The following is a 26452-nucleotide window of genomic DNA, read 5'->3' on the forward strand; positions in this document are numbered from 1 at the left end:
GGGTGCAGTAATTGTTCAAAACTACAAACCCTCTTTCGATTGGAACCTTTTATGCGCTAAAAGTGCGGGGATTGGTCAACATTGCAAGCTCTCGCATAATATGCGCTGATTGGTTGATTTTTGTATTGAATTATGCAATCGTGGAATCCTGGAGGGACTGAAAAACGTAACATTACAGTGTGTGTCACGGAAACACAAAACCACTGATTTTAGAGTGAAACGTTGGAAGAAGATCCATGAAATGATATTGTAGACTTTGTCATAGGGATGTCCTAAAATGTACACCATACAGGAAGATAATTGCATGTGTATTGAAAAGGATCAGTGACATTATGTCAGAATTGGAAAGCATTCTTATTTGCATAATGCTGATTTATGTTTATGTTACATCACGTTCTCTCAAATCAACAAACTGCTATTTCTTCTTTATTTAACTTATTTTAAAATAAACCCTAAAAGCATTACCTCTGTCATCGTTTTACTTTGTTAAAATATCAGTGCCTTATTGGAGGCCACATTCACTGTTTTTGACAAAATGGAAGAGCGTGAGAACCAATGGAAGAAGAAGAAAGCGTTTATTAACATTTGCTCATGGATAAACAAACACATGCCACTCATCACATTTGACAAGAAGTAAGAAACACATTTAGATAAGTGATTAAAAAGCGTTATAGTATCATGCTTTACAGTCTCAATCTCAATGCCAAGTTAATGCCATACCTCGAGTAACAGTGTAGCTGTATAGTCTTGTGCAGAATTGTTTTTGCTACACTTAAGTCTAAAGAAATGACTAGAAATTGGCCCAAACCAATCACTTAAGAAACACTGGGTGAAAGGTAGTCCCCCCCCCTCCCGCCTACTCCCCCTGTCCCCAGGATAAAAGCATCTGCTAAATGGCATATATTATTGTATTGTTATATATCATTATATCACTTATTTTTTAAATACAGGTCCAGATATACAAGGTCTTCTTGAAACTGCAACCAGGCTAGGGGTCAATAGCATTTAAATTCAGGAGCTAAACTGAAATTCCATCTTTTTTCAATGCTTTTCAATGAGGAACAATTGTAATTTTCCTAAATTGTAATGTAATTTATCCCAACCCTGAATGCAACTTTTCAAAATGTCCATTGTTACACCATATTATGAGTTCAAGGAAATGCACTTTGGCCTGAAGGATGGTCCTACAACTCTTTAGATCACAGGAGGTTGCTGAGGTGAGAACTGGTCCTAATAATGGGCAGAACAGCGCAAATGGAATGAAAACATGTGTTTGATGTATTTTATACCATTCCACCTTTTCCGCTCCAGCCTTTACCACAAGCCCATCCTCCCCAATGAAGGTGCCACCATCCTCCTGTGCTTCCCCTATTGATGGAGGGACTTTTCAGGGAACAATGAGTTGTCACTAGGGGGTCAACCGTTTTGCTTATTGATTACATTGTCTACTCTTCCAACAAGCAGCAGCATATGAATGACCCTGATGCTGTCTGTGTGTTCCATGTTCTAGTATTGACACTGTTGTTGTAATGGCAGAATGCGTTCACCGGGTGGCAGCACTGGGACAGCTGAATTTCACAGCAGCATACTGGACATCCTCCTGAATCTGGGGCTGAGGCAGCTGGACGGTGGAGTATAGAGGCACTTCCTGGATTTTGGAGCCAGAGAAGTGGACGCTGGCATAGTAAACATAATCATGGTTGTCTGTGTCCGCTGTCTGTGCTGCAGTAGGGGTCATGGCCATGCTTGAGACATTGTCATACACTGGACTAGAGTTTCCCTGATGGAGAAAGAGGACAGACAAAATGAGGAAGAAAATGTTCCACAAAGCAATACACAGTCATCTTCTGATTCCAACAGACTCACCTGTCCATCGTCTGCCGTGTCTCTTGTGTTGGAGGTGGATTTGGAGGCTTGTTTCCTGTTTTGCACATGAATGAATGAATGAATGAATGTTACTAAAGTTAAATAATAAAACAAAAAAAGCATTGTCACTTCACTCACCTGAACCACATGAAGCCAGAGAAACAGAGGATGAGAACCAGAACAACCACTGTGATTCCTACAGCTACAGTCATAACTGAGGTTTGTTTCCCTATAATTTAAATATGGATGATATGAGTACATGTTATGATATAATAAACTTAAATATAGCACATTAATGCAATACTTGTATAATCCAATGTATAGTTATAAACCAAGGTGCAATAAACCCAAGTATAATGATTCAGATTAGCTTGAAACATGTATAAAACATATTGTATTGAAAATGTAACTTTACCTGCTACAATGATCATCAGAGCTGTAGAGTTCATAGATCCTCTTCCATTCTGGGCCTCACAGTAATATTCTCCTCTGTCCTCAGAGATGATGTTAGTGATGCTGTAACTCTGTCCTGATGCTTTTGCTGAGGTTACGTTCTTCTTGTACCAGGTGTATTTGTCCACAGGTGGGTTGGCATCACTGCTGCAGGTCAGAGTCACTGAACTACCCTCCACTATTTCACAAGAGGGACTGACTGACACTGAGGTGTTCTTTGGGCCATCTGGTGGACAATATGTAACACATTGTTCATACATAGAGCTGTACATGAGGAGCATCATGGAACTTGGACTTGTGATTGAAATAAATGAAATATTAATATAAATATGTGTAACTTAGACATTAATGTAACAATACATTGTTTGTGAAGTACTTGTAGTCACTACAGTAGTGAGATTAGTACATTCATGGAACTTGGACATAGATTGAAATAACAGATAGAATAGATGAGAGAAGATGTTACTAAAAGGATACAACTGGAGATATATCACACATACTCACATGTGACAGTGAGAGTCTCTTCAGCAGAGGGGAGATCCTCATGGCCTTCTACAGCACAGGAGTATCTGCCTGCATCCTCACTGATGACTGGGTTTAGGAACAGACTGTTAGATCGTTTGGTTACATGTCCATTCTTGTACCAGATGTAGGTGGGGTTGGGGTTGTCAGTCAGAGTACAGGTGGTGCTACAGGTCAGTGTCACCTTCTGTCCCTCTGACACAGTGGCAGGAGTCACCTTCACCTGCAGAACTAAATGAAAGAGGATTAAAACACTGAGTACATCATTAAGTAATCGTTTGCAGTATTGATAGGATGTGACATGCAGTGTTACCTGTGACAGTCAGAGTTGTTCCAGGGAAGGTGGGCTCCCAGGTTGTCTGATCTGTTCTGAATCTAAACTTATACTCAGCTGAATCCTCCTCTCTCAGGTCTGTGATTCTCAGGGTGGAGTCACTCTGCATATTTCCAAGGTACTCCACACAACCTCCATACCCCGGGTTCAGGATTTGAGGCGCCTCGTCAAGTTTTCCTTTTGTGTACCATTTTGTTTCAGAGACTGTATGACCACTGGGAAATGTATAAGAGCAGGATATGTCCACTGATGACCCCTTCAAGGTACAGATCCTCTGATGGGTGTAAGTCACGTGGAAATAACTGTGACCCTCAAAAGCTGAAACACAAGTACATTTTTCAAATGGTGTAAGTATTTAGAACTGTAAAATCACCATCCATTACTCTAAATGAAATAGTAGCCCTATTTCATGTCTGTTTCACTGCACATTAACACTGACCAATGATGTATTGGATGATTTTGACAGACTTTAAAAGGTGTATTAGTCACACTCACACACTGGATGAGAATTGATGCCGTTTACAGCACAGTAGAATCTGTCTTCGGTTTTTAAGTAGACTGGGTACGAGGGAGAGGAGGCCCCTTGCACAATCTTACTGTTCCTGTACCAGATGTAGGTGGGGTTACCAGTCAGAGTACAGGTGGTGCTACAGGTCAGTGTCGTTAACCACCATGTAGTGGTCACCTTCACCTGCAGGTCTGGAGTAGATAACAACATTAAGACCATCAGTTACCTGCTGTCTAGTTCAAATGAGGCAGGAGCGGACGTTCTCAAATCATCAATTCAGACATTCCTATTTTACCATACATTCATTTTTGTATTATTTCTGTACAAATCAAGACAATTTTCCTGAACCAATGAAACAGATCAATACTATATATAATACCACTGTACCTGTAACAGACAGAGTGATTAAACAGATCAACACTATATATAATATCACTGTACCTGTAACAGACAGAGTGATTAAACAGATCAACACTATATATAATATCACTGTAACAGACAGAGTGATTAAACAGATCAATACTATATATAATATCACTGTACCTGTAACAGACAGAGTGATTAAACAGATCAACACTATATATAATATCACTGTACCTGTAACAGACAGAGTGATTAAACAGATCAACACTATATATATAATATCACTGTACCTGTAACAGACAGAGTGATTAAACAGATCAATACTATATATAATATCACTGTACTTGTAACAGACAGAGTGATTAAACAGATCAATACTATATATAATATCACTGTACCTGTAACAGACAGAGTGATTAAACAGATCAACACTATATATAATATCACTGTACCTGTAACAGACAGAGTGATTAAACAGATCAATACTATATATAATATCACTGTAACAGACAGAGTGATTAAACAGATCAACACTATATATATAATTTCACTGTACCTGTAACAGATCGAGTGATTAAACAGATCAACACTATATATAATATCACTGTACCTGTAACAGACAGAGTGACTCCAGGATAGCCAGAATATTTCCCTCCTGGCTGATCTGTTATAAATCTGAACTTGTACTCAGCTGAGTCCTTCTTTCTCAGGTCTGTGATTCTCAGGGTGTGGCCATTCATCCTATCGCTATGGTACGTCACACGACCTTTGAAGACTGGTTCATCTCTCAGATTTACATAATTCTCCATTTCATATTTTTTGGTGAACCAGAAGGTTGATGTGACTTTATAACCACTGGGATATGTGTAAGAGCAGGACATCTCCACTGTTGACCCCTTCAAGGTACAGATTCTCTGAGTGGTGTATGTAACACTCCAGCCATTCTGACCCAGTACCACTGAAACACAGTTAGACATCACAAGGACGTTACATTAAGTTCAAGGTCTTTTGACTCACATTAACACTTTGTTCCACAGTTGCTGAGTTGAGACATAGATACTCTTTGGTTGAGTGTGAATGGAAACCACAGATAAGCTTCACTCAGTGAGGTGTGAAAGAAAACTGTTTAAAGTGAAGTGGAGACGCCAAATGTGTCGACAGTAGAACATAAAAATGGTTATGCTTTTAGAAATATTTGCAGTTTGACAAACCGGGCAACTAAAAGATAAGAATGAGACCATACCTGCTACAGACCAGAGAAAGACCACCAACACACTTCCTGCTGTTCTCAAGGCCATTGTTGCATCTCCCACCCTGCAGTCTTAGAAACATAAACAACAACTCACTCTATAGCTGGTGAATAACTCCACCTGATACATTGAAGTAGAAACTGTAAATGGGGTACAGGGCCTCATTACTGAAAATGAACCAGGCTCATATTGTGTTGTGTTGTATTATGCTATTTGGTTGTCTATGTGAATACTGTCTGTCTGTAAGTCTATTGCACTATGTATGTAATGTGTGTGATGTGTTGCATGTCTGTCTACATCTGTCTATTTAAGATGACATGTAGTATGATGCAAAAACTATTTCCTAATGGATACAGTAAAGTCATCACCATCATCATCACCATTATTATAAACAACAACATCAACAACTTATTGAACAGATGTGTAGAACTGTAAACACATTTTTCTGAATGTTCTGAAGCTATTTTATTGTCAGAACCCCAAATATAGGAGGATAAATGTTCAATCCTCTACGGTCCGTCAAGCTGTACAGCAGCCTAAATACTGACCACCAGTTTCAATGATAGCTCCTATCCCCAAGCTGTGAGGCTAAACAGAAGTGACTCACACACACACACACACACACTGCAGTGCTACAATGTTTGTCTGCATGTCTATTTTACCCTGGTTAATCATCTCATCACTATGTAGATCAACACTCCTACACTGAGACACTGTATGAATACTGACCCTGATGTAACAACCAAAACACAGATCAAAATATAACAAGAAGTAAAATGATACATTACCCTCAAGAATATGACTTATGACTAAAAACAAATAACCAGAAACTATATATTTCAAGATATTGTCAAGAGTACTTACAGAGTGAAGTAAAGGGGAGAGGTCTTGTACAGTGAGTCAACTGACTGGTAGTGAGTGGCAACTGCTTGTAAGTATCAGTTCTGTTGTTGATACATATTTATAGTAGAACACAAGTTGCTGATACAGAAGTGTCCTTTCCTTCCTCTTAAAGACATTAACATGCATGAGGACCAGAACAGCATGTCAGAGAAGGGAGGTTACTGTATTAGAATGGGCCCTACATTTCTAAAATGGACACAATGTCCCCCATTTACACTTTTATTTGAATACAGAACCATGTTAACAATATGTTGACTATTCTATATGGAATGTTTATAATATCTCAGAATGTGTTGCCTTGTCCCTCTTAGTTCTACATGGAACAGGTCAAAGTTCCATTTACATTTGGTCAGTTCCATGATGTCATTCATTCATTCTAATCTACTAACCCATTTAATGTACACTCCTCATCAGCTGCATCAAAGACCCTGCACTGACCCCCTTTAGTGTCTACAACATGGTTGTTGTAGAGGCGTTGGCCTGGGCAACAACCCCCTCAAGATTCTAATGATGACATCATCTCAATCATCTAACATCAATGATCAAACATGTTTCACAGCTCAGGCCGAGGGGGCGGGGGAAGGAAATCAGAGGAGCACTCCTCTTCACGTTGATTGACACTTACTCCTACTGTGTGTCCAGTGTGCTGTCTGTGCTGTGTGTCAGAGGACTACAAAAGCGGTGACACCCCCCAAAAGCCCCATTCTATCCAAGCTTCCTGTTCCCTTTAAGGTAGCTACACGGTCCCTCCTCTTCCTCAATCTTCATATTCATTATTCTGTTATTCCTTCTCTTCTTCCTTACTCTATCATATCCGGACGGTACGTGGTGTTCATGCTTGTAAGGGTTGTCAGGGTTGCCATGGTTTCCTGTCTCTCCCTCTCTGGTCAGGCTTGTGTTTGAAGCGACACTTGTCACCATAGAAACAGCCGGTGGTCCTCCAGAAGAAACACTCGTCACCATTGATGGGAGCCATCCTCCTGGTCCTGGGAGAGAGAGAGACAAACAGTATGAAAACACAAGCACCTGCACCTGTGCTCCTGCTTCCTCCTTCCATCACTTTGTACATTTCAAAAGTTTATATGAGTTGATTGGTAACACTTCAGAATAACTCATAATTATTCATTATAAATGCTTATATATATGTTTATAAATCGTAGATGATGTTTTGACAGACAGATGGGTGTCCTTACCCTGTGGCAGGCGTACTGTGAGGCTGAGGAGGTGTTGAGGCCTATAGGGTTGGTCCTCTGAGGAGAGGGAGGGGTTCTCCGCATCCAGCGGTCTGGGTACCTGATCACCAGCCTGGTGCTCTCCAGCTCCACCCCTGGACAGGAGGACAAACAGCAGGCACAGTCCAAATACATGCAAGGGGACCAATAGCATAGTCCCACAAGTACAATGGAACCAATAACAATGCTTGTTTTTCCTTTGCTGCCAGAAAGGAGTTGAATCGTTGTACTTTTCTCTCTGTGTTGAACGATGGTGATACTATTTAAAGCTCTAAACTGAAGCTCTAAACTGAAGGCTCTTGACTCTGTGTATCATGCAGGGACGTCTAACTCAACATTGAGATCTCTACTGTGCTGTCAGGTGGACATCAGTAGCAACACGCAGGCTCAAACCCTGGTCCATTCCTATTCAGAAGGCCATTTAAGGAAAACTGAGGGGAGGGGAGGGGAGGGGAGGTAGAGGAGATGAAGTGAGAGAGTGAAGGGAGGAAAGGATGGGGAGATAGAAGGAGTGGGGAGAGGGAGAAGACAGACTGACACACACACACACACAATCAGCAATGTCCACATTCACAGTAGAAAGCTCAGACACTGACCTTCAACCCCTTCAGTGCACTCCCCTTGAAAAAGTATCCCTTTGGCCAATCAGGGTTGAGCTGGATGGACTTCTGAGCGTCTGATAGGGCAGAGGGGTAGAGCTCCAGACACCAGTAGCAGTATGAACCACATTCCCAAAGAACCAAATCAATGTAGAAATAGTCCATCCAGACCTTTACCACCTAGTAAATCTGTTGGACCACTTACACTAGAGTACTCCTGCAGTAGTCTAGGGAGCAACATACCCATACCACACACACACACACACACACACACACCCACACACACGCAAAAACACACACACATATAAACACACATATAAACACACACACACACACACACACACACACACACACACACACACATAAACACGCACACACACACACACGCAGGCACACACACACACACACCCATACAACGTCTGAACTACCGGGAAAGACTCTGGCAAGTTCCAGACTCAGTGTGTGTGTGCGTGCATGTTCGTGTGTGTGTTTGTTGATGAACAGTGCTGATTGTTGATCTATTACAGTTTATCTCCTGACAGTAATGGAGTAGCCCTGGCTGGCCTATAGGCTAGCCACTCATGCATTATGTTGCTTAATGGCGCCATCATGTGTACAATAGGCAGAAATACAAGAAACATAATTGATATAATTGTTGTCTATTTATTGACTTTGAGCTTATTTACAACATGATACTTGCACTGTATTCAATGTAAAAAAAAAAAAAAATGTAATGTATCTAAAATAGGTAATAATTCACAATTTGATAATAAAACAAGCAATATTACGACACTGAACAATATGGTATAACATAATATAAAATATAAAATGCCCAATAATATCTGACACCAATACAAAGTAAAACGTATTTAAACAAATCAGGAGCAACTCCAGAGCTAAAATTATTTAAAAGCTCTTATCAATATTATTCCTTTTGTGTCACTAAAACAAGCCAATACTTTATCTATTATAAAAAATCTGGGATTGGCAAAATCCCATAGAAAAAAATCAAAAACAGATAAATACAACGGAAGTACACAAGAAAAGTAGTCTATTTAATAAACGGAGCTAGTTCAGAAAGGAAACCCGAGTGCCTGCCTCAACTGAGATTGCACCAATTAGAGGCTAGTATCATTCACGACTTCCTTATTGACCGGGTCTGCTCTTACATCCTTCTGCCGCTTGCTGCTGCTAAGCGCTGGCTTCTTATCCTCCATTGACTCTGCTGCTGTAACCAGCTGTTTCTCGCTATGCTGCTGATTTCTGACATAATGTTTTCTTTGTAAGTGCTCACTAGCTGTGTTTGAACCTCGCCCGCATCGTTCAATATGCTCATGTTGCAATGTTTGGCTGCTGCGGGGATGTGATTGATTGCGAGGATCAACCATGTTGCTGCTCTGTTTTCAGTTAATAGTCGGCGACATGTAGAATTAGCTAAGTAGAATTGGCCTCAGGAGTAGTCTATCATATAGCCTACTTGTTTGTTCCCAATACCAGCTTTGTGCTGAGTCAGTGTGCTCCGTGAACCATCATGGAGAATACTCCTTCATCCATACAAGGAGGAATAAACCTGTGCTAGATTAGCATACAGGCTATGTGTTGCAATACAGTGAGTGAGAAGCAATGTTTTCTGATCATGAGCAGAAGATGGTGTTTATCACAGTGATTCAGTAGTATTTCAGTCTGTGGACGTTAACTAGTTTAGTACAGCATGTCGCCAGCTCACGAAACCGCTGCAAACAATGCACACTATCAGCCATAGCTTACATTTTACAGGTCATCTCAGTCACATTAGTCGGTGGGACTTTCGCCGACAGTCACTATTCAAATGTTGTACAAAATATTTCTGGTTATTATTCTTGGAACCCTATTCCCTTACACAGTTTAAACTAAAAGCCTTCAACTGAACTTGCAGACTGGTCTGGACTAGTGCATTTGTATAGTTACACTTTAGCTGCACTTCTCTGATTTGCTCAGAGCGTCTGCTAGCTCATTAGTGCAGGGGTTCTTAAACCTTTTATACATAAATGCCAGTACATTTCATTGCCCTTATGCCAAAAACAAATGCAATATAGACAAAAACAAATAACAATTAAATTCAATATCCATATAAATATGTATTAATGTTTATTTTCCTCCATTAAAAACATATCTATCTAGGTTGGAACTGTTGCTGTTAAAATACAATAAACCATTTTAATTCTGAATTGGAATAAAAGGATTGATCACATCACACAGATGAATAACAGAACACACACAGGCTTTTTGATAGTGCAACCCTAAGTAACAGTACAGATGAAAAATGATCAGGCCTACTGTACATCTTAGTGTAGAAATGATTGTTGAAAGTCTAGGTTGGAACTGTTGCTATTAAACTACAATAAATCTTTTTTTATTCTGAACTGGAATAAACTGATTGATCACATCTGTAGACCAGAAAACCCCCACACAGTCCTAATGAGAGCATGTCTATTCTGGGCTCTGTTTTTGACAGTGCAACACTGAGGTTATGCTCAGCCTTGAAACTGTTTCTGTACTTGTTTTTTAAGTATGTCAGAGTTGAGAACCCTGACTGACATAGGTATGTGGTGCCAAACTGGACCAGAACATCTACTGCTTTCTCAGTCAGACAGGAGACCGCTTCCTACTGTAGATGAGCAGCCCAGAACTGTGAGTGTGTTTGCCTCAAAAAGCATCAGTTTATTCCAGTTAAGAATAACAATTATTATTGGATTTTAAGAGCAACAGTTCCAACCTAGACTAGTTTTCAACAATAATTTCAACAGTAAGATGTAAAGTAGGCCTGATCCTTTTTCATTTTCATCTGTACTGTTACTAGGGTTGCACTATCAGTAGCTAGCTTGCTTTGGCGAATGTTAGCTATTAGCCGTGTACAAGGCCAGGGGATTGAAAGAGAAACTCACATCTACTACTATGAGAGTTAGTTAGTACTCCCTTATTACTGCTTATCACCTGTTATAAAATGCCAACAATCTGAACGACAGCGCTGCGTCGTGTGTAGCGGAGTGATCTTCAAGAAAACCGCAGAAAAAGAGATCCGGTACACAACTCCGATGCACACAGGCATCTCCCTCTCACACTCTAGCAGCTGCCAAACTGAGCATAGACCGCAGCTTAAGCAGAAAGCACATTGAACAGAGAGCGCAGATGCACTTGGCCAAATCAATTCCAGTAATTAATGAAACAATGATGTATTTACACTGACACGTCGCGACCCACCATTAACAGGTCCGTGACCCAACTTTATGAAAGGCTGCATTAGTGCATACTGACTGGTTGCATCACCGACTGTTATGGCAACTGCTCGGCCTCCGACCAAAAGGCGCGTATGGCCCAGTACATCACTGGGGCCAAGCTTCCTGCCATCCAGGACTTCTAACCTGGCGGTGTCAGGGGAAGGCCATAAAAATGATCAGACTCCAGCCACCCCAGTCATAGGCTGTTCTCTTTGCGACCGCACGGCAAACGGTTTCAGCTGTGTTGGATGGCATGTTGATACTACCATTATCTAGCATGTGCTGGTCTTACTATAGTTTCAGCTGTGTTGGATGGGATGTTGATACTAGCATTACCTAGCATGCGGTGGGCTTACTAAACACCTGAAGGAGCAGAGCTAATGAATAGTTCAACATATTTCTACATGAAATGTTATCAAATCTGGAAATAGCATAATCTTATAGAAAAATCGAAGAATCCTAATCTATCCCATTTATCATCTATATACAAACTGTATTTATCATTAGGATAACACTCTAAATTCCAGCATTCACTCAAAAGTTAAAGGTCATTGTCTGGAAAACCTAATAGATAAGAAAGCATAATGATAGTAAGAGAATAGCATTGTGAGGCCTAGCTTTGGTTTGATGCTGTTGCTCTTCGGTCCAGGTTCTGTTGTGGTTCTCTTCAGTCCAGGTTCTGTGGTGGTTCTCTTCAGTCAGATTCTGTGGTGGTTCTCTACAGTCCAGGTTCTGTGGTGGTTCTCTTCAGTCAGGTTCTGTTGTGGTTCTCTTCAGTCCAGGTTCTGTGGTGGTTCTCTTCAGTCAGGTTCTGTTGTGGTTCTCTTCAGTCCAGGTTCTGTGGTGGTACTCTTCAGTCAGGTTCTGTGGTGGTTCTCTTCAGTCCAGGTTATGTGGTGGTTCTCTTCAGTCCAGGTACTGTGGTGGTTCTTTTCAATCCAGGTTCTGTGGTGGTTCGCTCCAGTTCTCATAATCGGAGGGTTCAGCATCTATCTGAGGGGCTGTGTCACTGTCCAGGTTCTGTGGTGGTTCGCTCCAGTTCTCATAATCGGAGGGTTCAGCATCTACCTGAGGGGCTGTGTCACTTTTCAGGTTCTGTGGTGGTTCGCTCCAGTTCTCATAATCGGAGGGCTCAGCATCTTTCTGAGGGGCTGTGTCACAGGGGAGTCCCTTAATCTGAAAGAAGACACTCTGAATTAGCACTTTACGAACCACTCCCTCTACATTTTCATGTAAATTAATTTGCTTACTGTCTGTGGTATTGGGATTGAAATAACTTTGGTTGTTGACATTATTACCTGTGTGCCTGCTGTTGCATCACTTCCTCCTGTGGATCTCCTGTAATGAGGGACAGAGTGAGTTCTGCTCTCTACTGACCTCCAGTGGAGGTTGATATGTTACTAATACAGTAGATGTAAATGGCTGGCTCACCTCTTCATATAGCAGTAGATGGTGAGTAGAAGAGCTCCAGCAGTCAGGACAGCCCCCACCCCCACCACAGGAACCCAGGGAAACACTGCTGCAGGGTCATGGGTTAATAAATGCATGATGTCAGAATGAAATCTGTAAAGTTACAGAGCACAAAAATAGACAGAATGTGTCATACTTACATATAACATTAATATGGACAGGGATAGTCTCTCTCCCAATAATGTTCAGGGCCTCGCAGTAGTATCCCTCTCTGTCCTCAGAGCTGATATTATGGATGGTGTATCTCTGTCCAGAATGTCTCATCGACATGTTCTTGTACCAGGTGTAATTCTGCACAGGTGGGTTGGCGTCACTGCTGCAGGTCAAAGTCACTGAACTGCCCTCCACTATTTCACCAGAGGGACTGACTGACACCGAGGTGTTCTTTGGGCCATCTGGTAAAGGACCATTAAAAAGACATTAACATCTTGGTTATGGTATATATTATCTTGGCTTTCTGAAGACATTAGATTTAGCAAATAAAGTACATCAGCGCATTTTACAAGATATATTAAAATAATTACATTGAGAAAAATGTAAAGCACATGCTCTGAGGTTCCAACATGATGTTACTTCATAAAGAATACAACTGGAGATAGATAAAACATTACTACGTTGTTAATATACCAAGCGAATGATTTAAACCCCATGTACTTACATCTGACGGTGAGAGTCTCTTCAGCAGAGGGGAGATCCTCATGGCCTTCTACAGCACAGGAGTATCTGCCTGCATCCTCACTGCTGACTGAGAATAGGATATAGACAGGAGAGGAGGTGTTGCTGTTTGTTATAGGCTGTCCATTCTTATACCAACTGTAGGCTGTGATGGGGTCCAGTGTACATTTGGTTCTACATGTCAGTGTGACTCTCTCCCTCTCTGACACAGATGTAGGATCCATCTCCAACACAACATCTGGAGTTAAAGGAAACAAATCATTAATATCCTCCTAAATACACAATATATTCAAAAGTATGTGGACACCCTTTCAAATGAGTGGATCCAGCTATTACAGCCACACCCGTTTCTGGCAGGTGTGTAAAATCGAGCACACAGCCATGCAATCCTCATAGACAAACATTGGCAGTAGAATGGCCTTACTGAAGAGCTCAGTGACTTTCAACGTGTCACCGTCATAGGATGCCACCTTTCCAAGAAGTCAGTTCGTCGAATTTCTGCCCTGCTAGAGCAGCCCCGTTCAACTGTAAGTGCTGTTATTGTGAAGTGGAAACATCTAGGAGCAACAGCGGCTCAGCCGCAAATTGATAAGCCACACAAGTCAAGCTCACAGAACGGGCCCGCCGAGTGCTGAAGCGCTTAGCACTTTAAAATCGTCTGTCCTGGGGTGCAACATTCACTACCAAGTTCCAAACTGCCTTTGGAAGTAACTTCAGCACAATAACTGTTCGTCGGGAGCTTCATGAAATGGGTTTCCATGGCCGAGCAGCCGCACAAAAGCCTAAGATCACCATGAGCTATGCCAAGTCGACACAAGATGGCGCCGACGGAGATGGTCACCTCGCTTCAGGTCCTTAGAAAACGATGCAGTTCTTAGTTTTTTTATGTATTATTTCTTACATTGTTAGCCCAGAAAATCTCAAGTGTTATTACATACAGCCAGGAAGAACTATTGGATATAAAAGCGACGTCAACTTACCAACAATACGACCAGGAATACGTCTTTCCCGATGCGGATCCCTTGTTCGGAACTCCACCCTGACATCGGATATTTTCCCAGAGGCCTACCCAAAACAATGCGGTCGCCGCAGGAGAGGCAGACGGAGCGGCCTACTGGTCAGACTCAGAAGGCGAGCACACCATCCACCGCTTCCGAGCATATTACTCGCCAATGTCCAATCTCTAGACAACAAGGTGGACGAAATTTGGGCACGAGTTGCCTTCCAGAGAGACATCAGAGATTGTAACATTCTCTGTTTCACGGAAACATGGCTCACTATGGATACGTTGTCAGAGTCGGTACAGAAACCCGGTTTCTTCATGCATCGCGCCGACAAAAACAAACATGTCTCTGATAAGAAGAAGGGAGGGGGTGTATGCCTTATGACTAAATACTTGTGGTGTAATCATAACAACATGCAGGAACTCAAGTCCTTCTGTTCACCTGACCTAGAATTCCTTAAACTCAAATTCCGACAGCATTATCTTCCAAGAGAATTCTCTTAGATTATAGTCACAGCCGTGTATATTTTCCCAAAGCAGATACCTCGTCGGCCCTGAAAGAACTTCAAACTGGAAACCATACATCCCGAGGCTGCATTTATTGTAGCTGGGGATTTTAACAAAGCTAACCTGATAACAAGCCTTCCTAAATTTTATCAGCATATCGACTGCGTGACTCGAGCTGGTAGCATTCTGGATCACTGCTACTCTAACTTCCGTGATGCATACAAAACTCTCCCCTGCCCTGCCTTCGGCAAATCTGACCATGACTCTATTTTGTTGCTCCCAGAATATAGACAGAAACTAAAACCAGAAACGCCCATACTCAGGTCTATTCAACGCTGGTCTGACCAGTCGGATTCTATGCTTCAAGATTGCTTCGATCACGTGGACTGGGATTTGTTCCGGATAGCATCAGACAATAACATTGATGTATACGCTGACTCGGTGAGCGAGTTTATTAGCAAGTGCATCCGAGATGTCGTACCCACTGTGACTATTAAAACGTTTCCTAACCAGAAACAGTGGATTGATGGCAGAATTCTTGCAACATTGAAAGCGCGAACCACCGCTTTTAACCATGGCAAGGCGACCGGAAACATGACCGAATACAAACAGTGCAGCTATTCCCTCCAAGGCAATCAAACAAGCGTGTCGGTATAAGGACAAAATAGAGTCGCAATTCAACGGCTCAAACACGAGACGTATGTTGCAGGGTCTACAGTCAATCACGGATTACAAAAAGAAAACCAGCCCCGTCGTAGACACCGATGTATTACTCCCAGACAAATTAAACAACTTCTTTGCTCGCTTTGAGGACAGTACAGTGCCACTGACATGGCCCGCTACCATAGACTGTGGGCTCTCCTTCTCCGTGGCTGACGTGAGTAAAGCATTTAAACGTGTTAACCCTCGCAAGGCTGCCGGCCCAGATGGCATCCCTAGCCGTGTCCTCAGTGAATGCGCAGACCAGCTGGCTGGTGTGTTTACGGACATATTCAATCAATCCCTATCCCAGTCTGCTCTCCCCACATGCTTCAAGAGGGCCACCATTATTCCTGTTCCCAAGAAAGCTAAGGTAACTGAACTAAATTACTATTGCCTCGTTGCACTCACTTCTGTCATCATGAAGTGCTTTGAGAAACTAGTCAAGTATCATATCAGCTGACTTGGTGATAGACCTAGACCCAGTCCAATTTGCTTACCGCCCCAATAGGTCCACTGATGACGCAATCGCCAACACACTGCACACAGCCCTATCCCATTTGGACAAGAAGAATACCTACGTAAGAATGCTGTTCATTGACTACAGCTCAGTACCCTCCAAACTCGTCGTTAAGACCCTAGGTCCTCTATGCAACTGGGTCCTGGACTTTCTGACGGGCTGCCCCCAGGGGGTGAAGATAGGAAACAATATCTCCAACCAGCTGGTCCTCAACACTGGGGCCCTACAAGGGTGCGTTCTCGGCCCTCTCCTGTACTCCCTGTTCACCTATGACTGCGTGGCCATGCACGGTTCCAACTCAATCATCAAGTTTGCAGGCGACACTACAGTGGTAGGCTTGATGACCAACAACGATGAGACGGCCTACAGTGCGGAGGTGAAGGCCACCGGAGTGTGGTGTCAGGAAAATAACTTCTCACTCAACGTCAACAAAACAAAGGAGATAATCGTGGACTTCAGGAAACGGCAGAGGGAGCACCCCTCCATCCACATCGACAGGACAGTAGTGGAGAAGGTGGAAAGTTTTAACTTCTTCGGGATTGGTGTCCAACCTAAGTGTATGTAAACTTCCGACTTTAACTGTATGTCCTCTGATGTGAAATACAAGATTTGTTATTTTTCTGTTACATACCACTACTAAGCCTGTATTACTGCCCTTAATAAGGTAATTAAAGTTATCTACAGTTGAAGTTGGAAGTTTACATACACTTAGGTTGGAGTCATAATTAAAACTCGTTTTTCAACCACTTCACAAATTTCTTGTTAACAAACTATAGTTTTGGCATGTCGGTTTGGACATCTACTTCGTGCATGACACAAGTAATTTTTCCAACAATTGTTGACAGACAGATTATTTCACTTATAATTCACTGTATCACAATTCCAGTGGGTCAGAAGTTTACATACACTAAGTTGACTGTGCCTTTAAACAGCTTGGAAATTCCAGAAAATGATGTCATGGCTTTAGAAGCTTCTAATAGGATAATTAACATCATTTGAGTCAATTGGAGGTGTACATGTGGATGTATTTCAAGGACTACCTTCAAACTCGGTGCTTCTTTGCTTGACATCTTGGGAAAATCTAAAGAAATCAGCCAAAAATTGTAGACCTCCACAAGTCTGGTTCATTATTGGGAGCAATTTCCAAACGCCTGAAGGTACCACGTTCATCTGTACAAACAATAGTACGCAAGTATAAACACCATGCGACCACGCAGCCGTCATACCGCTCAGAACTGTTTGGCCATAATGACCATCTTATGTTTGGAGGAAAGGGGGAGGCTTGCAAGCCGAAGAACACCATCCCAAATGTGAAGCACGGGGGTGGCAGCATCATGTTGTGGTGGTGCTTTGCTGCAGGAGGGACTGGTGCACTTCACAATACAGATGGCATCATGAGGCAGGAAAATTATGTGGATATATTGAAGCAACATCTCAAGACATCAGTCAGGAAGTTAAAGCTTGGTCGCAAATGGGTCTTCAAATAGACAATGACCCAAGCATACTTCCAAAGTTGTGGCAAAATGGCTGAAGGACAACAAAGTCAAGGTATTGGAGTGGCCATCACAAAGCCCTGACCTCAATCCCATAGAAAATGTGTGGCCAGAACTGAAAAAGCGTGTGCGAGCAAGGAGGCCTACAAACCCGACTCAGTTCCACCAGATCTGTCAGGAGGAATGGGCTAAAATTCACCCAACTTATTGTGGGAAGCTTGTGGAAAGCTACCCAAAACGTTTGACACAAGTTAAACAACTTAAAAGCAATGCTACCAAATACTAATTGAGTGTATGTAAACTTCTGACCCACTGGGAATGTGATGAAAGAAATCAAAGCTGAAATAAATCATTCTCTCTACTATTATTCTGACATTTCACAATCTTAAAATAATTTGGTGATCCTAACTGACCTAGAACAGGGAATTTTTACTCTGATTAAATGTCAGGAATTGTTAAAAACTGAGTTTAAATGTTTTTGACTAAGGTGTATGTAAACGTCTGACTTCAACTGTATGTGAAATGTGTGACAGATTACCTGTGACAGTCAGGGAGACAGGTGAGCCAGAAAACTTATCTCCAGATGTTATGAATCTGAACATGTACCCAGCAGAGTCACTCAATCTCAGGTCTGTGATTCTCAGGGTACAGTCACTCTTCTTATCCCCAAGGTATTCTATATGACCCTCATACCCTGGCACTGAGCTCAGATCTTCAGCATCCATACCAGACTCCCATTTAGTAAACCACAAAGCTTTTTTGATCTCATGATAACTGGGATATGTGTAAGAGCAGGATATGTTCACTGTTGACCCCTTCAAAGCACAGATACTCTGATGGGTGTAAGTCACACTCCAACACTTCTGACCTGAAAGACAAGAAGACAATATAACACCTTTTATAAATCTATAAATCTTCAATTACAATATCTACTACTACACACTGATGTTGTAAAAGTAAAAAACAACATGTTGAATAGACTAATGATCAATATTCAGTATCACAACTTTAAACAACATTGTATTCATAAGAAATTTGTATTAAAAAGTCCACACTCACACACTGCAGGAGAGAGGAGATCCTCATGGCCTTTTACAGCACAGGAGTAACTGTCTGCATCACTAAAGGAGTCTGAGTACAGGCTGGAAGTGTCCTCCTTTACTTTGTGTCCGTTCTTGTACCAGATGTAGGTGGGGTTGTCAGTCAGAGTACAGGTGGTGCTGCAGGTCAGTGTCTCACCAGTCACCTTCACCTGAAGACCTGGAGAAAAAACAATATCACTGTAAATCCCTTTATCACGGACTTATCACTCTAATACAAAGATGAAGGAAATCCTATGTTATACAAACATAAATACAAACCAAGACATTTTCCTGAACTAAATGGAATTCAACAGTTTAACTATATTGAATGTAACTGTACCTGTGACAGACAGAGTGACTCCAGGAATGCCAGTATATCTCCATCCTCCAGTCTGATCTGTAAATCTGAATTTGTACGTAGCTGAGTCACTCTCTCTCAGGTCTGTGATTGACAGGGTGTGACCATTCTCTTTATCCTTACGGTATGTCACACGTCCTTTGTAGTCTGGGTCATCACTCAGACTTACATAATTCTCCCCAGCATCATGTTTAGTGAACCAAAACGTTGTTGTGATTGTATAACCTCTGGGATATGTGTAAGAGCAGGACAGCTTCACTGTTGACCCCTTCAAGGTACAGATACTCTGAGTGGTGTATGTTACACTCCAGCCATCCTGACCCAGTACCACTGAAACACAGTCACACAACACAATGGTCTCAGAATTAAGCCAAGGCCAATTGGCTCACACTGATGCCTGTAGATTGACAAACATGTCAAGTGTAATGACTAAACAATGACTACATTTAGATAAACCTATAACTAATTGAACTCAACCCTGTATTATTATATCTGATTAATAATGTTAATTCATAAGGAAGGGATTATGTAGCATGAACAAGGAGTAATTAAAACATAATAAACACCATTCCAACTTAGTTAGAGAGGTATGTGGTGTGGGTTATAAAGTAAGCCAAAAGGATCGTTAAACTATGGTTGAACCGACCCAACTTAGCCCTGAGATGTTTAGATAAGGCAGTGAGTAACTTCTTAGGTCTTCCATTATCTTGGGTTGTCTGCTAAAGTGGTAATACATTATAGTGAGCCTTTAGGAGAATAAATGATATTGTGTGTCGTGTGTGTGCGCTGGTGAGTTGGAATGAACTTTTGAACCTGTTTTTATCCTGGTCAAGAGGAGGAGCTTTATTCTGTAACCAATGACGTCATATTTTGTATATCAACTGTTGTTTGTGGTTAAATGGGAGCGTGCTCCGAGAATAAATACTATTATCTATTTTTAATAAGACTCTTCCCTGTCTATTTTATGTTAATAAGGATCTTACAAATTCTTAGAAACAGAGTGATTTTAATTAATGAGCACATAAGGGAATTATGAAATTCCTCTAGCAACTATATAACACAACATTTATTTGTCACAAAACCATCAGAAGGCCTGTAAATATTTCTAGAGTTGAAAATGAGATGGACTTTTATCTGCAAAAATCTATTTGATGGAAACACAACTATGATGGAAAAATGTGCATACTATTTTTATGCAGATTCTAAAATATTTTCATGAAAATGTATTGCAAATTGAATGGAAACCTGACTATAGACACCTTATAGACTCTGGCAAATGCGCTAGTACAGTCTCACTTTGATTATGCTGCACATCATGGTTCACCAGCAGCACCAAACATCTGAAGAATAAGTTACAGACCAGCCAAAGGCTTGTAAGAATTGTACTTAAACTTATTTGGAGGTTGAGCATTTTTTGTCTGTATCTCTGTAATGTGTCTGTATCTCTGTAATGTGCCTGTATCTCTGTAATGTGTCTGTATCTATGTAATGTGTCTGTATCTATGTAATGTGTCTGTATCTATGTAATGTGTCTGTATCTATGTAATGTGTCTGTATCTCTGTAATGTGCCTGTATCTCTGTAATGTGTCTGTATCTCTGTAATGTGCCTGTATCTCTGTAATGTGTCTGTATCTATGTAATGTGTCTGTATCTATGTAATTGTATATGTATTTATGTAAAACATAGGGACCACAATGGAAATAAGTCCCCGACTTTATTGTGCAATCCTTTAAAACAACAATCCTGGTCACTTTTAAAAAACTCTGTTTTTGTATTTCTTTAACTGATCAATAAAATAAATCAATCAATCCAACCTGTGCAGCAGCCATTTGATGAATGGAAAGAGAAATCTGTCACAAAACACCAACAAGTTGAATGACATTCAGAGATTGTCAAGCCTTCAATACTGGGTAAGACTACAAGGTAAGGAAGGATGTATTTTCTGTTTGTCCAGACTGAGATCGAGTATTGATTGTAGTTTAAAAAAAGCAAAACATGGTATTGAAGTGCTCGAAGTCATTATGCTTTTGTTTATTGGTTGTGTGGTGCATTGGCACAGAAACCTGTTGGTGGAAAATTTGTCGCATGCTATTTTATATACTGTACATACAAAGGTGGCATCAAAATGTTGAAAATCAGATTTTCCCCCTAGCTGATCATTGTCTGCAGCCGGCTCTGATCGTAGTGTAAAGAAACAGGGCGAGTGAGCTCGTCCGTGGTGGTCGGTGAACCCTCAACCTTCTGGCCAATAACTCCGCGTGGAATTAACTGTCCCACAAAAACACAGTCGCTATATAATGAATATGAACTGGGTGGGTTGAGATTATTAAATATAAAAGCACTAAAACTCTCTCTAAAAGCTTCACTTATACAAAAGTTTTACTTGAACCCAAAATGGTTCTCAAGTAGATTACTAAGAAAAACTCATCCCTTGTTAATAAATGGCCTTTTTGTCTTTGTGCAGATTGCCATGTCTAACTTTCGATGAATTTAAAATGAAAACTTCTTCAAAGTATCTGTCTTTTTCAAACAAGCATTGCACAGCTGGTTACAATTTCAATTTCATCCCCCAGAAAAGATAGAACAAATATTACAACAAATATTATGGTTGAACTGGTTGATAAAATACCTGTATTTATGGAAAATATGTTTGAAGAGGGTATTTTGTTTTTAAATTATATTGTAAATTGGAATGGTAGAATTATGTATTTCATGGAGTTATCGGAATTGTAAGATTACAACCAATTGAACACAGCTTTACCCCCCAAAATTGAGTCGCTACATTTATTGTTATTTGTGGTTGTAAACATTATTTCGAGTTGATTATGTGGGGAGAGTCGTGTGAAAATATGATTAACTCTGTGGAGGGTTGTGCATTTAGTTTTTCACCTTAAGATGGACCAATTTCAAACTGAGTAGGGTTTGTCCACATTGTTGCCATAGTTGCTGAGTTGAGTGTGAATGGAAACCACAGATAAGCATCACTCAGTGAAGTGTGAAAGATAACTATTTAAAGTGAAGTGGAAACTCCTAACAAAACACACCAGAATAACATTATGATTCTTAACATTTTAGAAATGTCTGTAGATTGATAAAGAGAGCAACTAAAAGATAAGAATGAGACCATACCTGCTACAGACCAGAGAAAGACCACCAACACACTTCCTGCTGTTCTCAAGGCCATTGTTGCATCTCCCACCCTGCAGTCTTAGAAACATAAACAACAACTCACTCTATAGCCGGTGAATAACTCCACCTGATACATTGAAGTAGAAACTGTAAATGAGGTACAGGTCCTCATTACTGAAAATGAACCAGGCTCATATTGTGTTGTATTATGCTATATGGTTGTCTATATGAATACTGTCTGTAAGTCTACTGCACTATGTATGTAATGTGTGTGACGTGTTGCATGTCTGTCTACATCTGTCTATTTAAGATGACATGTAGTATGATGCAAAAACTATTTCCTAATGGATACAGTAAAGTCATCACCATCATCACCATCACCATCACCATCATCACCATCATTATAAACAACAACAACATATTGAACAGATCTGTAGTACTGTAAACACATATTTCTGAATGTTCTGAAGCTGTTTTATTCTCAGAACCCCAAATATAGGAGGATAAATGTTCAATCCTCTACGATCCGTCAAGCTGTACAGCAGCCTATAGACTGACCACCAGGCTCAATGACAGCTCCTATCCCCAAGCTGTGTGGCTAAACAGCAAGTGACTCTCACACACGTACACATGCGTACACACACACACACACACACACACACACACACACACACACACACACACACTGCAATGTTACAATGTTTGTCTGCATGTCTATTTTACCCTGGTTAATCATTTCATCACTATGTAGATCAACACTCCTACACTGAGACACTTTATGAATACTGGCCCTGATGTAACAACCAAAACACAGATCAAAACATAACAAGAAATAAAATGATACATTAACCTTCAAGTATATGACTTATGACTAAAACAAATAACCAAAAACTATTTTTCCAGATATTGTCAAGAGTACTTACAGAGTGAAGTGAAGGGGAGAGGTCTTGTACAGTGAGTCAACTGACTGGCAGTGTGTGGGAAGTGCTAGTAGGTGTCAGTTCTGTGGTTGATACATATTTAAAGTAGAACACAAGTAGCTGATGCAGAACTGTCCTTTCCTTCCTCTTTAAGACATTAACATGCATGAGGACCAGAACAGCATGTCAGAGAAGGGAGGTTACTGTATTAAAATGGGCCCTACATTTCTATAACGGACAAAATGTCCCCCATTTACACTTTCATTTAAATACAGAACCATGTTAACAATATGTTGACTATTCTATATGGAATGTTTATAATATCTCAGAATGTGTTTTGCCTTGTCCCTCTGAGTTCTACATGGAACAGGTCAAAGTTCCATTTACATTTGGTCAGTTCCATGATGTCATTCATTCTATTCTACAAACCCATTTAATGTACACTCCTCATCAGCTGCATCAAAGACCCTGCACTGACCCCCTTTAGTGTCTACAACATTGTTGTTGTAGAGGCGTTGGCCTGGGCAACAACCCCCTCAAGATTCTAATGATGACATCATCTCCATCATCTAACATCAATGATCAAACATGTTTCACAGCTCAGGCCGAGGGGGCGGGGGAAGGAAATCAGAGGAGCACTCCTCTTCACTTTGATTGACACTTACTCCTACTGTGTGTCCAGTGTGCTGTCTTGACTGTGTGTCAGAGGACTACAAAAGCGGTGACACCCCCCAACAGCCCCATTCTATCCAAGCTTCCTGTTCCCTATTAAGGTAGCTACACGGTCCCTCCTCCTCTTCCTCAATCTTCATATTCATTATTCTGTTATTCCTTCCCTTCTTCCTTACTCTGTCATATCCGGACGGTACGTGGTGTTCAGGGTTGTCAGGGTTGCCATGGTTTCCTGTCTCTCCCTCTCTGGTCAGGCTTGTGTTTGAAGCGACACTTGTCACCATAGAAACAGCCGGTGGTCCTCCAGAAGAAACACTCATCACCATTGATGGGAGCCATCCTCCTGGTCCTGGGAGAGAGAGAGACAAACAGTATGAAAACACAAGCACCTGCACCTGTGCTCCTGTTTCCTCCTTCCATCACTTTGTACATTTCAAAAGTTTATATGAGATGATTGGTAACACTTTAGAATAACTCAGAATTATTCATTATAAATGATTATATATATGTTTATAAATCGTAAATGATGTTTTGACAGACAGATGGATGTCCTTACCCTGTGGAGGCGTACTTGGAGGCTGAGGAGGTGTTGAGGCCTATAGGGTTGGTCCTCTGAGGAGAGGGAGGGGTTCTCTGCATCTAGCTGTCTGGGTACCTGATCACCAGCCTGGTGCTCTCCAGCTCCACCCCCTGGACCGGAGGACAAACAGCAGGCACAGTCCAAATACATGCAATGGGACCAATAGCATAGTCCCACAAGTAAAATGGAACCAATAACAAAGCTTGTTTTTCCTTTGCTGCCAGAAAGGAGTTGAATCGTTGTACTTTTCTCTCTGTGTTGAACGATGGTGATACTATTTAAAGCTCTAAACTGAAGCTCTAAACTGAAGGCTCTTGACTCTGTATCATGCAGAGACGTCTAACTCACCATTGAGATCTCTACTGTGCTGTCAGGTGGACATCAATAGCAACACGCAGCCTCAAACCCTGGTCCATTCCTATTCAGAAGGCCATTTAAGGAAAACTGAGGGGAGGGTAGGGGAGGTAGAGGAGATGAAGTGAGAGAGTGAAGGGAGGAAAGGATGGGGAGATAGAAGGAGTGGGGAAGACAGACCGACACACACACACACACACACAATCAGCAATCTCCACGTTCACAGTAGAATTCAACCCCATCAGTGCACTCCCCTTGAAGAAGTATCCCTTTGGCCAATCAGGGGCGAGCTGGATGGACTTCTGAGCGTCTGATAGGGCAGAGGGGTAGAGCTCCAGACACCAGTAGCAGTATGAACCACATTCCCAAAGAAATACAAGAAATGAGATCAAAGTAGAAATAGTCCATCCAGACCTTTACCACCTAGTAAATCTGTTGGACCACTTACATTCGAGTACTCCTGCAGTAGTCTAGGGAGCAACATACCCATACCACCCACACAGGCACACACACACACACACACACACAAGCAAAAACACACACGCACACACACATATAAACACACACACACACACAACACACACGCAGGCACACACACACACACACACACACACACACAACGTCTGAACTACCGGGAAAGACTCTGGCAAGTTCCAGACTCAGTGTGTGTTTACGTGTGTGTGTGTGCGTGCATGTTCGTGTGTGTGTTTGTTGATGAACAGTGCTGATTGTTGATCTATTACAGTTTATCTCCTGACAGTAATGGAGTATCCCTGGCTGGCCTATAGGCTAGCCACCCATGCATTATGTTGCTTAAGGGCGCCATCATGTGTACAATAGGCACAAATACAAGAAACATAATTGATATAATTGTTGTCTATTTATTGACTTTGAGCTTATTTACAACATGATACTTGCACTGTATTCAATGTAAAGAAACAAAAAAAGCTAAATGTAATGTATCTAAAATAGGTAATAATTCACAATTTGATAATAAAACAAGCAATATTACGACACTGAACAATATGGTATAACATAATATAAAATATAAAATGCCCAATAATATCTGACACCAATACAAAGTAAAACGTATTTAAACAAATCAGGAGCAACTCGAGAGCTAGAATTATTTAAAAGCTCTTATCAAAATGATTCCTTTTGTGTCACTAAAACAAGCCAATACTTTATCTATTATAAACAATCTGGAATTGGCTAAATCCCATAGAAAAAGATCAAAAACATTTAAGTACACAAGAAAATAAGGCTATTTATTAAGCGGAGCTAGTTCAGAAAGGAAACCCGAGTGCCTGCCTCAACTGAGATTGCACCAATTAGAGGCTAGTATCATTCACGACTTCCTTATTGACCGGGTCTGCTCTTACATCCTTCTGCCGCTTGCTGCTACTAAGCGCTGGCTTCTTTTTCTCCATTGACTCTGCTGCTGTAACTAGCTGTTTCTCGCTATGCTGCTGATTTCTGATATAATGTTTTCTTTGTAAGTGCTCGCTAGCTGTGTTTGAACCTCGCCCGCATCGTTCAATATGCTCATGTTGCAATGTTTGGCTGCTGCGGGGATGCGATTAATTGCGAGGATCAACCATGTTGCTGCTCTGTTTTCAGTTAATAGCTGGATACAAACTAGCTAGCTAAGTAGATTTAGCCTCAGGAGTAGTCTATCATATAGCCTACTTGTTTGTTCCCA

At 41.2% G+C, this 26452-nt stretch overlaps 2 protein-coding genes and 1 long non-coding RNA gene across 3 annotated transcripts in view; 1 reads left to right on the forward strand and 2 right to left on the reverse strand.

The window, feature by feature from the left end:
* Positions 1-556: 556 nt before the first annotated feature.
* Positions 557-6240, reverse strand: LOC129851322 (B-cell receptor CD22-like). The gene is made up of 10 exons (XM_055917779.1): positions 6161-6240; positions 5290-5367; positions 4657-5004; positions 3671-3874; positions 3155-3493; positions 2824-3072; positions 2282-2545; positions 2005-2095; positions 1867-1921; positions 557-1780 (listed from the first exon to the last, which is right to left on the reverse strand). Exons 2-10 carry the CDS (start codon positions 5342-5344, stop codon positions 1544-1546), a joined length of 1842 nt encoding a protein of 613 aa, XP_055773754.1. The 5' UTR covers positions 5345-5367; positions 6161-6240; the 3' UTR covers positions 557-1543.
* Positions 6241-10160: 3920 nt separating this feature from the next.
* The window catches only part of LOC129851581 (hemicentin-2-like), a 53975-nt gene continuing 37683 nt past the window's right edge, over positions 10161-26452 (reverse strand). The window contains exons 14-24 of the mRNA XM_055918191.1: positions 24373-24506; positions 23148-23211; positions 22225-22302; positions 19077-19424; positions 18714-18914; positions 18193-18522; positions 13416-13670; positions 12898-13152; positions 12719-12806; positions 12586-12625; positions 10161-12463 (exon numbers count right to left, since the gene is read on the reverse strand). Of these exons, the coding sequence (XP_055774166.1) occupies positions 12221-12463; positions 12586-12625; positions 12719-12806; positions 12898-13152; positions 13416-13670; positions 18193-18522; positions 18714-18914; positions 19077-19424; positions 22225-22302; positions 23148-23211; positions 24373-24506 (2036 nt within the window). The 3' untranslated portion in view covers positions 10161-12220. The remainder of the gene's footprint in view (positions 12464-12585; positions 12626-12718; positions 12807-12897; positions 13153-13415; positions 13671-18192; positions 18523-18713; positions 18915-19076; positions 19425-22224; positions 22303-23147; positions 23212-24372; positions 24507-26452) is intronic.
* On the forward strand, positions 23638-24705 carry LOC129851323 (uncharacterized). The gene is made up of 3 exons (XR_008758960.1): positions 23638-23917; positions 24071-24187; positions 24355-24705. It is a non-coding gene; the product is annotated as an uncharacterized LOC129851323 (long non-coding RNA).

Source organism: Salvelinus fontinalis, chromosome 3, assembly GCF_029448725.1.
Source record: "Salvelinus fontinalis isolate EN_2023a chromosome 3, ASM2944872v1, whole genome shotgun sequence".
NCBI lineage: Eukaryota > Metazoa > Chordata > Actinopteri > Salmoniformes > Salmonidae > Salvelinus > Salvelinus fontinalis.

Coding starts and splice junctions, on each gene's coding strand:
- LOC129851322 (XM_055917779.1), bottom strand. CDS start 5,344: ATGGCCTTGAGAACAGCAGGAAGTGTGTTGGTGGTCTTTCTCTGGTCT. Junction 5,005..5,289: donor CTTTCTCTGGTCTGTAGCAG/GTATGGTCTCAT, acceptor ACTGTGTTTCAG/TGGTACTGGGTCAGAATGGC. Junction 3,494..3,670: donor CATCAATTCTCATCCAGTGT/GTGAGTGTGACT, acceptor CTTGTGTTTCAG/CTTTTGAGGGTCACAGTTAT.